Consider the following 18061-nt stretch of genomic DNA (forward strand, 5'->3'; position numbering starts at 1 on the left):
ACATTTCTGTCTTTGATTGTGAACTCCACATCATCACCAGGCTGTAAGGCTTCTAGGTCACCTTTAAATTCACTATAGTGAAAGAATATCTCCTTTACAACATCACCTCTCTCAATGAATCCAAAGGCTTCCTAAGGGAAGATTGCAGTTATTTAGCCAAAATGTCTTCAAACGTTCATTAAGTTACTTGATAGATCTAATCACTACAGGTAGTCCTCAAGTTATGACCATTCCTTTAACAACCATTCAAAGTTATGACAGAGATGAAAAAAATGACTAGTGATTGGTCCTTGCACATGACTGTCACAATGTCCCTAGGATTATGTGATCAAAATTTGCTTAATGGCTTCGGCAAAAAAGATTGTAAAATCAGGCACAATTCACTTAACAACCACATCATTTAGTGACAATTCTGGTTCCAATTGTAGTCATTAGTTACTGTAGTAATCAAAGAGAAAATGAGTTTTAAAAAGATCTACAGCTACAGAACATGTACATGTATATAGAACATTGGAGTCTCAAACTCCAATGAACATTGGCGCTACATTACATAAAATGCAATAATCAATGGGCAATATTCATGCACAAAAGGGACGCGGTGGCTCAGTGGCTAAGACGCTGAGTTTGTCGATCGAAAGGTTGGCAGTTCAGCGGTTCAAATCCCTAGTGCCACGTAATGGAGTGAGCTCCCGTTACTTGTCCCAGCTCCTGCCAACCTATCAGTTCGAAAGCACATAAAAAATGCAAGTAGAAAAATAGGGATCATCTTTGTTGGGAAGGTAACAAGTGTTCCGTGCGCCTTTGGCGTTTAGTCATGCCAGCCACATGACCACGGAGACGTCTTCAGACAGCGCTGGCTCCTCGGCTTTGAAACGGAGATGAGCACCGCCCCCTAGAGTCAGGAACAACTAGCACATATGTGCGAGGGTAATCTTTACCTTTACCTATTCATGCACATGCACAAATGTGAGAACTATTAAATTAATATTAACTATTAATTTAAAATGATGTATACAATGAAAAAAGTAAAATACTGGATAACCATTGATGCAATCTCTGATCTGGCAATGCCATAAACCCTTTGAGTCTTCATGGGCTGCACAAAAGAACCCAGTGGGCTACATGTATGAAACCCCTGCTCTGTAACTTTTTATAAGGTGCATGGTAAAAGGCATAAAGGAAGCTTTCTTGGATACAATATGGCTGATTCCCAAGCAAGGATACATAGGATTTACAGCTTTAGAAGAGATAAAATAAAAAATAAGATTTTCTTCAAATGTCTATGGCTTTATCCTGAAAGTACAAACATCATATTTAATTCTATTACATATAACTAAACTTAGTAAAGCATTCCATACCTTCATGGCACAAACTACTCCTTGACATCGAGCTTGTTTCTTTTTCAAAAGCATAATATTCCGAGCACTTACAGCACCAGTACTAGGAAAAAAGTAAATTAAGATTATATAAAGATGAATAAAACTCACTTATCTTACCAACTATAGAGAATATTTAATTTTGTATGCAAAATCCACATTTAGAAACACACTTTCTTGTTATAACATAATCTATAAAAGGAAATCCAGCTGTTAATTGAAATCTTTATCTTAAAGATCAACAAAAGTATTATGAAATAACCTCTTATATAGTATGGTTAAGAAAAGCATTCTAAATTTAAAATAAAATGCTTGCATTTTGGAAGGTTTTGGGGGATAGCCCAAAATATTGTTTTATTCTCAGTTTGTGAATCCATTAGAACTAACCACAATCCACTTTTATTTATAAATATTTATATTTTATTATTTTAATGCTTTTAAAACTGTAAGCTGCCCAGATTCACTTCAAAATGAGATGGGCAGCAAATAACTAAAATAAATAAAAATTCTGCAATAATGTTGTATATTGTAAATGATGTGATCTGAACTTCATTTATATCGCACTAATAGAGTCTGATTAAACAAGCAACATACAATACAATGTACTTTGCAGTACTAACAGCAAAGTTTTCAACCAAATTATTGCTGTACCTGTTAAATCAATTCCACATTTGTCTTGAAGACATTTTGGCCATATCACTTCAACTCATTGATATTTTGGGGTTATCTTCTACAAATTACTTCCTACAGGGTATGCTACAATACTTCAACTGAGTTAATGTCAGGACTTTGACTTAACTATTCTAAAAATATGAAATTGCTTCTGCTTTAGCCATATTGTTGTGTATTTGCTTTTGTGTCTATAATTGCTGTTATGGTGCCATGACTCACATTTGTTTAAGCTACCGCTCAGGCAAGTACTTTGCAGATGGATACTTCATACATTCTCCTGTAGAATTTGCTGGTGCCACCCGGAACATATTGTTCCTTCAAGGACAGAGAAATGTCTAAATCTTGATGCTGCAAATCGTTTATCAGTCAGGATAAAATTCTTTCATTAGAATGCAGTACAGGTAGACCTCACTTAGCAAGCACAATTTGGATTAGCAATTCTATCTTTGAGACATCACATGATGGCAACTTGTGATTTTTCTGCCAACTCTTTTACTCTGCTTGTTGGAAGCCAGCTGTGAAGCACACACAAGATGATCATGTGAATACAGGAAATGCCCATCGACTGCAAAGGGTCTGAAAGTAGATCACATGACCATAGGGACATTTCAAAGTTTTATGTGCAAGAGCCTGTTGTAAAGTTACCTTTTCAGTGTTGTTGTAACTTTCAATAGTTGCTAAACAAGACAATTATTAAGCAGGACTATCTGTATTTCATTTTCCCCCAAAACATATTTCTCATTAATAGTTAAAAGTTCCAGTGTTGAAATAGCAGGATTATCCTGATAATTGCTGGCAAATATGAGATGAACAATAATGTGTCTTCTAAAGATAAATTGCTTCCTTCTTGGTTTCCTCTTATGCACACCACTCTTGTTCAATGTTTTCCTTATAGAAGATTCATAAACATTGATATCTGAATGGCTTGCAACTCCTTTGCCGTTACACTGAGGTTCTCTGTGCTTTTCTAAAGCACTGTATGCCCTGGTCTTATAATGACTTGGATAGTCACTCCTATAAGGGTAATAATGGTATTGTACTTTTTCCATTTAATAACTGCTTAACCACTATCTGATAGAAGGCAAAGTCTTTGATAATAATTCTGTAATCCATTCCAGATTCATGAGCACTAATTTCCCTCTTTTTTCTTGAGAGGTCTCTTCTGACTGGACATATGCCTGGAGAGTGGTCTCTGATGATTGCAACCTGTGTCAGGAACAGCAGACTTCAATAATGCCAAAGAGCATGTATGTTAATGATTGGAAAGGACCAAACTGCTACATAAATATCATCTCATTGATTAAAATTTCTAACTTAACCTACTCCATTAAGAGTTAGTTATCCTAGGGCAGGAATCAGCAATCATCTTCTGCATAGGAGCCCAAAGCCATGACATTGTGATCTCACCCTCTTGGCTTGCTCTAGCCAGCACCAGGCAGGGGACTTGTACCATCCACACTTAGGCGGCTAGTGAAACCATTATCAAATGCCTGCCTGAAGAGATTATGAGTGCTTAGAAGAGCAGCCCAATGGACAAATGCTCTCTCCCTTTCTCTCATAATCTGGGTGTATATATTTGCTTTTGGGACTATGGGCTACATGATTTTGGAGAGCAGGTTACATCTGGCCTGTGGGCTAAATTGCTGACTCCTATCTAGGGTTTCATATATCTTTTCTAACAACAAATATTGGTTCAGTATTTTCAATACAAATATGACATAATAGACAGTTTGGGATACTATTTCTTTATTCAGCTTCTCATTATTCATAAATAAGGCATACATGAAGCTCTAATCACATCTAATCTAATCTATTTTTAAGATAAAATCCTGCAAGATTATAGATAGTTCTAGAAGATTCACAAACTTTCTCTCACAACTGAGTCTTGGAACAAACCAGTCATTTCCTATGATTGGAAAACTTAGAACAAACTAGAAGATGTCATATTGCTAAAACTTTGTTTGAAAAATATATTCTTAGTTTGCATCTAACAAGAACTATAGACCCTGATTGACATTACATCAGATTACCCTTGAAACAGACAATAAATGTGCTTTATCAATTACTGTTCCAAGATATACAGTACTATATCCAAAAGAATATTTCAAAGTTTGTTAACCATATTTCAAGTAAAAATACATTTTAAAAAACAAATCATTCCAGCTAAAAATGATTTAGTACAATATAAGATATCCACTTACTGTTTATTTGTATCAATAATAAAGTTTATTTTGTCTCCAGTTTCCAATTGAACATTTCCTTCAACATCTTCTGGGGTGTAAGTTAAGTAGAAGACTTCCTGTAAATTATAATTTGATTGCATGAACAGTTTGCTATCATATTTAAAGTGAGACAAAATATAATCTCCAGGTTAGTTTAAACATGAATTTTGGAATTTAGGAAGTGGTCAGAAATTTACAATATTATAGAATTTTATAATAAATAAATTCCAACAATGAAGTTGTTTGCTAATAATATTTTAACTGACCTTTTATTCTAATCTGTATTTTGAAAATATTTCATAATTATAATCAGTATGCTAAACTTTATGCATTTATATATCAATAGATTAATAAGCAATTTAAACTTTTTAAAGCAAATACATATTTAACGGTCTATTTTGGTAAGTATTTTAGTTTAAACTACACTGGAGGATCAGTGAAACATTTTTTAGTAAATACATAATTTTTACCCCATTACGTTCGTAGCATACACTCCCTGTTGGACTCTGACCCGGGGCAGCTGGAGACTTACTCTCTAAGTTGTGAGGAACAGCACACACAACCTACCAGTCAAAAAAAAAATCCATTGCTAATTATTTCTACAGGCACCATTATGCATCAGACTTCTATAACACACTCAGGGATGCATTTAACAGGTAACCCATAACAGTATGCCATGCTGCAAAGCTTTTATCTTACAGTACTTTTATTAACTGTAAGAATTGTTCCTGGTTAGGTAAATTTCTTAATTTTTATGTGCTTACCAAAAGGAGGAAAAAAAAAGTATATTTGAAAAAAATATTTTAATGCAACTAAGGAGAGGCATGCTACATTTAATTCTATCCTTTTTCATTTGACCACAGCAGCTGAAAATGGCATGCATATGAAAAGAAAAACAAAACCCCCCTAAGAATAGGCACTAACTTGTCCATTTATTCGTTCTTCAGGTAAGGTCTCAGTTTTTATCTTCACCAGTTTAATTGCAATCGGTTTTCCAGTTCGCCGGTCAGAAGATACTTCAAATTCAACATCATCTGTAAACAAATATTTATTAATTTAAAGGCTTCAATTTAGTGGTAAAACTATGTCAAGATAACTTCTAAGTCAATAAACACAATAAAACACAATTTCAAAAGCAGAATAAAAAATTACTCTAATTTGAATATTTAATAGGAACTAAAATCACATAATAAAATAAGGGTTCATAGGTTCATTTACACTTAATAGGAAAAGCAAATGCGATTTTTAAATAACATCTTATACTCTATTTGTTTTAACTTTCTGATTCCATGGAATTTGTTTCACATTGTGTACCAAAAAATGTTGCATAATTAAAATAAAAAAAAAGCAGATACATCTCTCAAATTTTACTATTCTCAACACGTCCCATAACATCATTCTAATACAATGCAAAATCCAGAATCAAAGGCTAAAACCTGTGTTGCAATGCAGATGTATTATATGTCCAGAACTTCAAGCAGTTGTTTCTTCCTAGCTACATACCATAGATGACGTGCTCTATACTCCCCAGATGAATACAAGTTCAAGGCATGTTTAAGTTGTTCCTAAGAAATGTTACCTGTATACTTTGTCCTCTGAATCCTTTGAATCTTTGCACAGCCCTAGTGTATACATAACTGTTTCTTGAAGGTACACAGTGAAATATACTAATATGCAAAATTATTGCCATTTCTCATCTTCTCACTTAGGAATCCTAACTAAACTTTCTAGAATGTTCTCTCCAACCTGCAGTATGAAGAATAACTTTTTAGAAAAAAGTTCTTTCATATGATTAATCTGATCCCATTATTAACATTTGAACTGAAATCTGATTTTACTTCTCATTATCTGATGGTTCAGCCACTACTGTTTACAGCAGCAGATATGTCTCTAGAAGAAATTAGCCTTCTCGCATACAAGAACAACCCTCTACTAGTTAATTACCTCCTACTTTGAGCTCCTGTAGATTGCCATTATACTGTGAACTATGGAAGAACAGTCTAGCTTGCCGTTCTGAACACTGAATGAATCCATAGGAGGCCAGCAGTTTTTCAATAACCCCCGTTTCGCGCAATCCTGCAGAAGTACCATTGGGGTACCCGTTGTGTCCATTGTTATGGAGAAGGTTTGGATCAAAGCTCATCTGGAATTAAAAAGAAATGTGTAAGTTCCTCTACGGATATTCTCTTTTCCTTTTATATTGTTATTTGTTAATTTAGGATAAATATAATGTAATAGCCAATGCTTAAACATAAAATAGGCATGTAGGTTTCTAGCAATTTGAACAGATTTTGTGTGACACTTTTCTACACCACACTGAAGTAATAACTTTGTACTGAAAGTTACTATGCTATTCTATTTCACATTTACACACGTTAAAACAGATCTGAAGTTACCCAGTAATATCATTTGACTTTGCTAATGGAGGTAACCAAGAAAGCAAAGCCACAAAAAAACTAACAAACACAATTTTAAGACGTTTTCCAAATCAAATTAGTGTCATGGCAATTTCCATAATTTATTCTCTGAACATAGCAGCAGCTTAATATTTATTAAATTTCAAAGCTCATTGCTATGTCCACTGAATTTAAATAATTTTCCATCCATGGAGATTTTTAAACCCACAGAACATAAAAGAAAGATTGGAATTTTAAATTCTCATCAACATGTTATATTATTTTTTCTTAAATCACACTTTCAAAAAAACTCCAATCTGTTTAGCTATCAAATTAAATTAAGTCCAAAAAGAGGTTAGTATCAGAAGCTCCCTGTAAATATTTACAGTAACCATCTCATGCAAGTCAGAGTTCAAGGCAAAGCAATGCCAAAATCATGCATACTGTTCCTCTGTATTTTATGCAGTTTCCTGTGTATCTGTTTAAGAAAACAAACTAACATTCCTATAACCATAAGGAGCTATTAAGTATTCAAAATTGTAAATGTAAGCAACTTTGAAATCTACATTTGATGAATAGTCAATTACTCATTAAACTGAGACTGAGCAAACTGTTTAGGTTTTTTAAAAGTATTTCATTTTAAAGGAGAGGGTTGTCTTTACAGACAATACTATGAATTAATTTGGCATGCAGCTGCTGCAGATACAAAAGTCCCGCTAAACAGAATTATTTAAGAGTAAATCCCTTCAAAAGCATAGAACTTTCTGATTAAGTGTACCTTGGAGAGTTGAAACAAATATTAGAATTTTTTTTTAGTCAAATAGTGCAGGAACTGGTGATGTGAAATGCTATTGTCAAAAAATAAGAACAGAAAGCCCCTATATATACATAAAATTACTAATCAAACTAAAATCCACAAATGTATATGTTACAATTCAGGAATAGATGCAACCTTTTCCTATGGAAGTCATTAAGTGTTTACAATTTTTGCACCATCCTATTGTTTCCTAATATAAATATAATCAAACAGATTTAAGCCATTTGGCCATTTCAGAGATGGTGTGATTTTTGTAGAGGTTAATCTGCTGAATTGGGAAAAAAAAAACCTGATATTTGAAAAATGGTCCCATTTAATCCAGAACAGCATGAGCTGGATTAAACTCCATACCACCTCCAGAATGACATGACTGACATCATCTAGAGGAGAAAAACAATAATAATTTTTGCATATGCTTAGGGCAGAAGTCCGTTCATTTTGTTCACATCTGTAAGCCAATAAAATAATTTTTAACACCTTTGAATGCATACAATGAAAATACAATCAACGTATGTATAAGAAAACCAGGCTTTCATCAAGTTTCTAAAACAGATACAGGAAAGCAAGATTTGAGAACTCAGCAAGTTTGCCCATTGGTATAGATGAATTATACTCCTTAACCTGTTGAGGAGATTTAATACCAGTGAGGTTAGAAGTGAGAACGTATGCAGAGAAGAGTTAAAGGGTTAAAGCTAAGGATTCCCATGCTGAGATGGCATGTCTGCCAATAGATGCCCTGACTTACAGATCTCTGATAAAGGGGGGTCCTCTTCGGTTTTTTAGACCCGGATGAAGTAGATGAAGAAAAAGGTAAAGGATGAGAAGGAGGGGGAGCTGCAGGAGGGGGGAGAGGATCTGATGACACAGTATAATGGTTCTCCATCTCATACAGCTGTGATAACATAGTACACAGTATAACTAGTCAATAATTAGCACATCTTTAGCAATATCCAATAACTAATAAATCCATGTTTCAAGAGACTTAGCTGGAAATCAAAAGCAGTCAATTTAGATATCCTTATTGTTCTGGAATTAGTGTAAATGTATGACCAAGCTCTATTTCTAGGTCAGTAATTTCTTTCCAATAGTATTCTAGTTTGTTTATATTTTCAAAAATCCAACAAGTGTCACTGGGAAGAAATATATGCAAGCAGTGGATTGAGCTAAAAGCTGTACCACTTCAAATATCCTTGTACTATGGCAGATAATATACTCATTATCTATTATTTTTCTCCTTTTCTATTTCAAAGGGAAGCATAACTCTGAATTTGAGAAGTTATTAATTTTACTGGGCTACAAAAAAAAACACACCCAAACAAAAACAAACATACTTATTATACAAGTTGCATTTGTGGCTGAAATTTTTCAACTGAATAAAAGTCCCAAAGACGTAAACTATAAACAGTATAATTGAAGAGTTATAATTTATTATTTAGAATTGAGATACTAGTCTATTTTCACATCACTATAGAGACTGCCATTCCTATTTTCTCAATCCTTAATTTAGGGGACAAATTATAGACAAACCTGAATATCAGGTACAAGCACTTTAAAATTTGGTTAATTGAATTTAGACTTAGGAAGAATGGCAAGTTAACAGAAAATCAGTTCTTCAGCAGCTTAAATATACACATATTAAGCAAATATCAATTGAATTGTACATAGATGAATTCAAGTGACAATGCTGTATCACTTATTTATGGCCTACATACTACTGAATGTATTAAAGTACTAATATTAAATCATACAAATTTGTCGGTCATCTGTTTGTATGCCAAAACCCATGATATAAGACATTTTTACATACATATGCAACATAACTTTAAAAAGTTTAGGTCAGTAAATGAGGCAAAGGCCTATATCCTAGAATAATCCTTGTATTAAAACTAGTCAAACCATTGCCCATATCTATCTATCTATCTATCTATCTATCTATCTATCTATCTATCTATCTATCTATCTAGCCCAGTGCTATATCTTTTGACTGGTAGCAGCATCCATGGTCCTGAGCAAAGGTTTTTCCAAGTTTTTCTGCTATATGTTTTTAACCAAGAGATATAAGAAATTAAACAAAGGCATTTTCATGTGCTCTATCACTGAGCTAAGATTTTCCCCCCACTTCTGAAAGTTCAGTTTCAACAGTTCTCAACTATTTGTAAATAAGGTACTAATAAAGGTGTCTCATATACTTCAGGATCATGACTATCTTATACTTTATTATTTAATAAAAAGAAAGCCTTCAGAAATGTTAAGACAGCTCCCTCTCCAATGTTTTGATACACCAAACATAAGAACCAAAATGCACCTCTTAGATGAAGGCTATCAACTTAAAACACCACCTCACTACATTTTAGTGATTACTGGCTAATTTTAAAAAGCTTGTTGGAGAACCACATAATTTCTGTACTTGTAAAGGACCATGATACAAAAGGATTAAATAATTAACAAATATATTAAGAGGTGAAATTCTTATACAAGCAAATTTGACAGGTGTGGGCACTGCCTATTTTCAACTGAATACTTTCAAATTTTGAATCTGCATAGGATGTGGACATCTATGTTCCAGGGTAGCTTTGCCTTTTAAACAGCTGGAGAGGTAACCAATTGCCCTCAAACAGGAATTAGGCCTGGCACAATGACCAATGAAAAGAATGATTGGGAATGAGGAGTGAGTGTGAAATGATTCCAAACTGAAGCTAAGGATATTTTAGTCTGCTCATGACTCTGGCATGTTTAAAAGAAGGCTCAGAGGTCACAAAATGAGCAGTGTTTTCTGCTATCTGCAAATTGGCCACACTTTTTCTTTTGCTCAAAGGTTGTTATATCACACCATCTGAGCTAATTTGGCTTTACCCTTAAGAATATTGCTAGTATGGCAAAAGAACTTACTGATTGGCCATAAGGTGATAAATTCAGTCCGACTGGAGATGCATTGCCCAGGTTGGCACTAACGTATGCAGTAGGGGGAGAAGACGGCATGGAAAATTCAACAAATTCTTTCCAGGTGCTTGCCATATTTTTACGCCTGTTTCAACTTAATTTTATAATGCTGCATATAACAAAATCAAACAAGACAACCTTGTCAATGTATATCTGCCACTTATCCAGTGTCATAAAAAAAGCTGCCATTGTGGCAGCTTCCTAGAATATTAGACAGGAAGGGATTGATGTGCTAGTTAAGAAAGCATTAAGTTTTTTTTGTTTTGGTTTGGTTTTAGAGGGGTTCTGAAATGAACAACACAAGCTGGTTGCTAATTGAACTCATGATTACTATTAATGAGTTATCTTTACAGCATAAAATTCACATTTAGCCTACCAGCTTATGAAATGGAGACTCACTGACCGATACCAGTAACTGAGAGAAGGATATGGAGAAAGTTTGAGATCCAGATTTATAGCATTAGAATAAACTGATTTCAAAAGCGAGAAACTGGAAAATAGTAGCAGAAAGCTTAATGAAAGTTACAATAAGACTGCATTCCATGGTTAGCTCAACAAATAGAACGAAATGGCAGTTCTAAAGAATTTCAATAATTTAAAAAGACAAGCATCATAGCCAAATGTTAGATCTGCTTTGATATTTTGACCAATAAAGACAAGATTTAAACAAAACGATTATTTAACTCATTTTATGGTACTTTTAATTTGAAAAAAATATATTGCTGTTCAACAGTACATGGACCAACCTCGCAGTGATATTCTAATATTGCACTTTCAGTAGTATTTGCCGTTTCTTCGTTTCTGCACACGTTTCAAAGTTTGAAGATTGCTATTGTTAAAAAAAAAAGAAATAGCAAGAGACAAGTGATCTATCAAGCTAATAAAGAATAACTGGTGCTGCACTGGGCAATTTCAGCACAGTACTGAAGAAAACAAAGACTACTAGCAGCGTTGGGACGTGCTCTTTTGAAGCTGTTGAGTAGGCACAAACTTCTTGTTTCAGATCAAGTGTTGTGTCTTCAGTGTAAAGTTTACTCTTCTTTGGTCTTGTTTTGTTGTTACGATGTAATGTGTTCCTTTCCTGATCTGAACTTGAAGCAGCAGTTTCAGGTGGTAAATTCTATTCTGTTACACTTCATACTGGAGGGGAAAAAGGATAAACAAGAATTCCAGACATTACTAGTGTTTAACCAAACCTCAAAGAATTCAATGAAAAACAAGTGTTGCCAATGCACTGAATACAAAATCAGTTAAACAAAAACATATTTTACTGATTCCTATAGAACATTTCCACCAAGAAACTAAAGGCATATTGCTCTCTCAAGTCTTATTTTAAACTCATGCAAACAGATTAGGCAAATATAAAATGACTGATCCAAAGTCACATGCTAAATTTCATGACTGAATTGGAATTTAACTTATGTCTTACTAACTCTCATCTATCACACTACTCAGAATATTTCACTATTTATGGCTCACAATTTTCATATTTGAAATTTAAATGTCCATTTTTTTCAACATAACAGGTAAAGAGTAATTATAAATTTTAAACATTTTCTAAAGTCAAGTAATATAGTACCTATAAGTATCACGATAAGTGCAGATACCTAATCCTGTTTTCAACTAACTATGATCATCTACAATTTATTTTCTTTTTTTAAAATGTTTTGTTTTGGACCTTGTGGTTGGTTCATCAAGACCTTAGAAATATCAGTATAAAATGAAACTTCTGAAAAGATTGAAATTGAACCCCCTTGTCTTGTAACATGGATATTTAGGGAAATTTAGGTAATAGCACTAATGAAGAAACCTCAAGTATATAAATATATTTAGTTCAAGACATACATTTTGAATACTGTAAACAGCTACTGAGATGGTCTTCAGAGAAAATTTAGAAATGTTTACAAAAAAAGGGACACTGGGGCAGAAGTATTCCTTGAGCTCTGAGAAAGAAGGCAGTATTAGGAAGAGACTTAGGCTGGCTTCTCGTTAAGATACTTGGTTATAAGAGTAAGGGGAGAAAAAAGTCAGAATTGCAAGATTACCGGTTAATAATAGCATATCCTAATAAAGATTAGCTCTAGTCTTGTGGAATCTGTTTCCTACAACCTCAAAGGGCTGCTGCAGAGAGAGAGAGAGAGAGAGAGAGAGAGAGAGAGAGAGAGAGAGAGAGAGAGAGAGAGAGAGAGAGAGAGAGAGAGAGAGAGTGAGTCATGGGGGAAGAAATTATCTTCAAAGACAAACACAAGAGTAACTGGAGTTATTGGTCTTCCAGCTATCCTAGCTTTTCTTTCTATGAAATGGGTATCTTCTGTTCAAATGTGTACAGTGATAGCAGTTTTGTGAAAAATAAAGACCTTTATGGTGGCATCCTTCACATATTCTAAATTCCAACTGCACAGAAAAACCAGACACCTAATTCTTTAAAAAAGGAATATATTTTCTTCTGAGAAAAACAGTTGACCTGAAAATGCTGATGTTCAGTCAGTTATTGGCTATTATAGATACTATAAAATATTACAAAAAAGCATAACTAAGTAGCAACCAAATACAAATATCTTTTAAACTAATCCCTGTACTTAATATAATTAAATAAATTTTGCTACCAAAACATTTAACTGTTAAAATGTTTTCCTAAAATAGTCTTTATGCTGTGATTCTATATTCAAACAGGGGGCAATGGCATTACAGATAATTTTATTCTCAAATTCTATGTCCCAGAAAAAGAATATTTTAAAAGAGGCAGTCCTTCAGAAACTGTTTACAAATTTTCTCTTCCAGGCAGGTATGTTTTTCTTATACTGTATGTAAAGGACAGGATGCAGGGTAGGATCAATTATGTTTAATGTTGCAGGAGTATTCCCAGCAACCAACAATCTCTGGACATGTAATATAGAATGTTGTTAAGGAACAACTGAGTCATTTAGCCAAAGGAAAAGGTAAAATATTTAAGATTATAATCTGGAGACAGAAGTAACCAGAAACAAATGCTAGGGAACAGGAGAGAAGAAAAAGGAATGACTCCTCCAGTTTTAAAACATTGTATCTTTTTCTATCAGCTCTGCTTAGTCCATTTTATAAGATAACATTTCCAATTGGAAGTGCTTTCATATATTACTGAAGAAATGCCAGCACAGCATGCTTCAAAAACAATCCCAATAATTAAAACTGAAAAATATCCATCTTCATATTTTATTTATCCCACCTTTACTTCTTTTTAACTAACTCAAGGTAGAAAAACATACATAATATTCCTATCTCCTATTTTCCCCATAGCAACAACCCTGTGAGGTGGGTTGGGCTGAAAGTGATTGGCCAAAAGTCACACAGCAGGCTTCCATGCCTAATATGGGACTAGAACACAGTTTCCTGGTTTTTAAGCCAGCACCTTAACCACTACATCAAGATTGCTTAAACATAGGAATAGGAGCTTTGAAGTTTCATTAAAAAGATCTGCCTAGCGGCCCTAGCCTATGTAGAAGAAGATGTAATCTTGAAGGTGCTTTTTTCAGAAAGTGAAATATGCACTTATTTGGGAAAAATTATAGTAAGTGGTTATTTCAATACAGTATTCCTAGAATCAGAAAATCATTTCTGCTGAATACAACAAACAAAAGCCTAATCTCCTATATATTTACTAAGAGATACATGTTTATCTATGCCTAAATTCACCAGGGTTTGCCTCTAAGAAATATTACAATATAAATAAAATTATTTCCAAAAATTTCTACATCCGATGATCAAATCCAATGTTTTAACAAAGCTGCAAAACCTTAGAAGAGCTTTTGTGAAATTAGCTTGAGCCTCTATTTTAAATTCTTTACTTTTCAACTCAGCAGCTATAAATATTCCTCCTGATGGTAAACACCCAGTGCAGTTGCCAAGCTTTCATTCAATTCAGTGGTCTCTAAAACATGTGATATTGAAGGATTAGCACAAGTCAGTCAGAGGAAAGAGAAAGTTCAGACTTTTCCCCTTCTGAATATTTATTATTTGATTCTGACACATGGATATTGTTTTTATACCTAACTGCATACGTAAATTAAATAGTAGTAGCTCTTATTGCTAATATGAAAAAATTTTTCTGGGAATAGTATTCTTCAAGACAAATATATTTAGCTTAAATTACTTTAAAAATATTTTTCAAAATATCTTTTCATTTGTAGTCAACACATGCCATTTGATGTCCTTTATGTAAATGAATTAATATGAAGAAAAGCCTGTTTCACTAGAATAATTAGGAATTAAATATAACTATTAAAGACAGATAGCAAAAGCAAAATGCTGTTAACAACTATCCTATACTTATTTGGAGTTAACTCCCACAGAATTTGGTAAGGATTACATTGGAATAATCATGCATGGCGTTGTGCAATAAGGGTGTAACCATGGCCCACTGAATTCAGCGTTTGCTTTTAAATATAGCTGCATAGGAATGACCTGTAATTAGATTACATGACTTTGAAAACAGGGCATTAGACTCTTTTCTCACTAGAAAAACCAGCAGAATTGGAGCCTTTGGCTTGGAAGCAAAGTGAACTCAAGCAAATTAACTCAACAAAAATGGAGAAAAATCTATTCTTTCAAATGGCAGCAAATTTCAACTTGTACTTAGAAATAATTTTCTGTGTCTACAAAAAATGTCCTTAGCAATATATTTGGCATTTTTGAAAAAAGTATATGGCATTGAAGTCTCAATAATTTGCTCTAAAATTGAAATCTTCTTGGAATGAGGTTCCAGGCCCCCAAATCTAGTGGCTACCACCCAGCTGGTGTTCTGGATAAAGCCTTGGTTTCTCTCAGGTCTTGGGCTAAGATGGTTGAAACCCCCTACTCTGAATGTTAAAATGCTGGATGTTAAATGTGAAATTTGGGCATCTGCTGGGTTTGTCATCTTATTTTTTTTCCCTTTTTATAGTTTGGTTTTCGTTATGTTGTTTCTTACTGTATTGCTTTTATCCTGTTTGTTGCATCGTGAGCAACTCAGACACAAATTGAGTAAAACAAATGATTACACATTTCGGTAAGTGACCAGTATCCAATTGTATTAGTAACATTCAAATGAGAATCTAAGACTTTGAAAAAAAAATAGTTTCAACATTTTCATTAAAGGAAAATAAGGAAACGTGAGTTATCACCCCATTTCCTCCTGTAGATTTACAAAGACGTTCAGCCACAGCATGCAGTCCTTAGGCAGCAAGATGGTGGCTCCTGCTATTGAGGGGCGATAAGACTAGGCTTTATATCCGAATAGGAAGAGTGCAAAAGCCTTGCTCCCAGCAATTATACTATTACTGAAAAACGTAAGAGTGGAATCTAGAAATGCACGCTCCGCTGCTGGCTACATAGTAGCTACTACCCCAACCGGAGATAATTCCCCCAAGTATCTGAGGCGTGTCCACTATTTGCTCCCCTCCCCGAATAAGATATTGGGGGGGGAGGGGAAGAGAGAGAGAGAGAGAGAGAGAGAGAGAGAGAGAGAGAGAGAGAGAGAGAAGGAAAATGGCGGCCGCTCCCCCTCACACAAAGGAAGATTGACCGCCCCTTCCCCTCCCCACGTCCGCACGCTGCATGCTGGGAGAGGTAGTCTGCACGGCTAGCTTCGCTCCGTAGACTGTAAAATACCAAGAACTCCATCCCCCAGCAGGCCTAGTAGCCTAATCTTTCAGAGGCATCACGATGGGAATCGGAGTGTTTTTTATCGCCGCTGCCGCCGCACCCCTAAACTCAATCCCCCATCGGCCCCTGCGGGGAAAAAAAAAGGCAAAACGCGTCGCGCACACTGGGAAGCGTAGTAATGTCGAGCCTTGGGCCCATTTGGTTTTCCGTCTCTCTCTCTCTCTCTCTCTCTCGGCCCTGCCTAAAGGCAAACCGAGGGGTTGGTGAAGAGAGCGAGCTTGTCTCGGCAACGTTCCTTTGCCCCCCCTCTCGCTCCCTTTTGCTGTCAAATCGGAAGGCTCTCGGTGGGTGGGGGAGGGGTCCCACCCGCACTAGACCGTTGGTCCCAGGGACTGTGACAGGAGACGTTCCAAGCCACTCCAAGCTCCCCGTCTGTCCTCCACGAAGCCGCGACGCAGGACAAGAAAGGCCATTAGTCTTCCTCTCAGAGAACCTCACTTACCCCAACAGCTCAGCGCCCCCGCTCCAGCGCCGCCATGAGCAGCACGGCACAGCACGTAGGAATAAATCCCGGCTTCTCGCGAGACTCGCGGGGAAAGCAGGGTCGATTTACGCATGCGCAGGAATCCAGGCCAGGGAGAGAGGCAGGGGGAGCGAAGCGCAAGAGGGTTCCAGTAAGTAGGGACATACGGCGCATGCGTACAGCGCTGTTTGCAGAAGCAGCGTTGTTCTCCGGGAAGTTTTAATGACCGGTAGTTCACTGAGCTAAGCCGAAAACGGCAACAATTACCATTTCTTCTCTCCCCGCTCCCATACTTGTCGCTCCATTTTTTTACACAGCTGCCTGTGATTAAGTGATTAAGAAACTTGGGGAGGGGGGAAGGTGTTGCAGTTCCCATTTCTACAAGTCACGCGACTATTAAAAGACCCGAAAACGGTGACTGGGAGAGAAACCTGTCGGTCCCATTTCGTCTTTTTTATTCCATGCATAAGTTTTGTTCACCCCAAAACCTAATTACAGGAGGCATGTTTTACGTGCTTATCCCTGGAAACATAGATTTGGTGCAAGAATAATATAACTGCCACTAGTGCACTGCACAGGAGTAGATGATTCATGATTCAGGGATCATATAAATTAGAAGTGTATTTGGGGTTTTTTGGTACCCCTCCAAGCATGATTGCTGAAAATATAGTACAATTTTCTAATGTTTTAAATTTGGAAATAAGAGGGTAATACTGCATTGGAATCAAAATAATTATATCCTCCATCCACCCACCAAATCCCTGTATACGATACATCTTTTCCATTTTGTAGCCCACGTAGTCTTCAAAACTCTTAAATAAGGTTAGGAAGTATGGTTCCAATCATCAAAAGGCTGCCTGCATTTGGTTTAAGCAAATATGTGAAATCTGTCTTAAACCCCATTTTATTTCAGTAGCATTTGAAATCTGAACAGTTATCCTGAAGTCCAACACTTATTTATCTCACTTTTATTGTTTTGTGTCAGAAAGCAGATATCCATGGTTAAATTGTATCACCCCTTAATGTATTGCAATTAGTCAAAGTCTCAATATACTGAGCCACAAAGCAACAGACTATCTTTTGAACTAGTGTGTTACACTATCATATGCAAACATGATTTTACTACATCATTCGGGGATGACCAGTGAACAGTTTGAAAAACATTGTTCACAAGAGTCATTAAAAGAAGTGTCACCTCAAGGAGCAGGTTCTTGGTCTTTTGGGAAGCTGCAACTTGTTAGAAACCTGCTATTCTTTTGTGTGGGTTTGAAAGGACTGAATTCTTGTATTTAGGACTGTAAGTTTTGAAAATGCTCGTGCTTACATGTGAGAAGTGCTTATTGCTCTTCAGCCTTGCCTTAGTCGGCAAAATGTATTAGATTAACCTTGCAATACAGCTGTAATTAATAGTTATGTTAGGCAAATTATCCCAGGTCTTAACTGCAAGGATCAGTTGGTAGTTACTTCATTCTTTGGAAATCTCTAGACATAAAGGC

General features: G+C 35.6%; 1 protein-coding gene across 5 annotated transcripts in view; it reads right to left on the reverse strand.

Moving 5' to 3' along the window:
• Nucleotides 1-16646, reverse strand: part of CSDE1 (cold shock domain containing E1) — a 45265-nt gene extending 28619 nt beyond the window's left edge. The window contains exons 1-10 of one of the 5 annotated variants that reach the window (XM_070941581.1): nucleotides 16545-16646; nucleotides 11170-11563; nucleotides 10373-10532; nucleotides 8229-8375; nucleotides 6215-6413; nucleotides 5195-5304; nucleotides 4741-4833; nucleotides 4250-4347; nucleotides 1359-1440; nucleotides 3-131 (exon numbers count right to left, since the gene is read on the reverse strand). In XM_070941581.1, the coding sequence (XP_070797682.1) occupies nucleotides 3-131; nucleotides 1359-1440; nucleotides 4250-4347; nucleotides 4741-4833; nucleotides 5195-5304; nucleotides 6215-6413; nucleotides 8229-8375; nucleotides 10373-10498 (984 nt within the window). In that variant the 5' untranslated portion in view covers nucleotides 10499-10532; nucleotides 11170-11563; nucleotides 16545-16646. The remainder of the gene's footprint in view (nucleotides 1-2; nucleotides 132-1358; nucleotides 1441-4249; nucleotides 4348-4740; nucleotides 4834-5194; nucleotides 5305-6214; nucleotides 6414-8228; nucleotides 8376-10372; nucleotides 10533-11169; nucleotides 11564-16544) is intronic. The other 4 variants (XM_070941584.1, XM_070941583.1, XM_070941582.1 and 1 more) reach the window with 4 other exon arrangements.
• Between the last annotated feature and the right edge of the window lie 1415 nt (nucleotides 16647-18061).

This window comes from Pituophis catenifer, unplaced genomic scaffold (genome assembly GCF_029215685.1).
Source record: "Pituophis catenifer annectens isolate HBS135680 unplaced genomic scaffold, rPitCat1.0.hap2 SCAF_3, whole genome shotgun sequence".
Taxonomy (NCBI): domain Eukaryota; kingdom Metazoa; phylum Chordata; class Lepidosauria; order Squamata; family Colubridae; genus Pituophis; species Pituophis catenifer.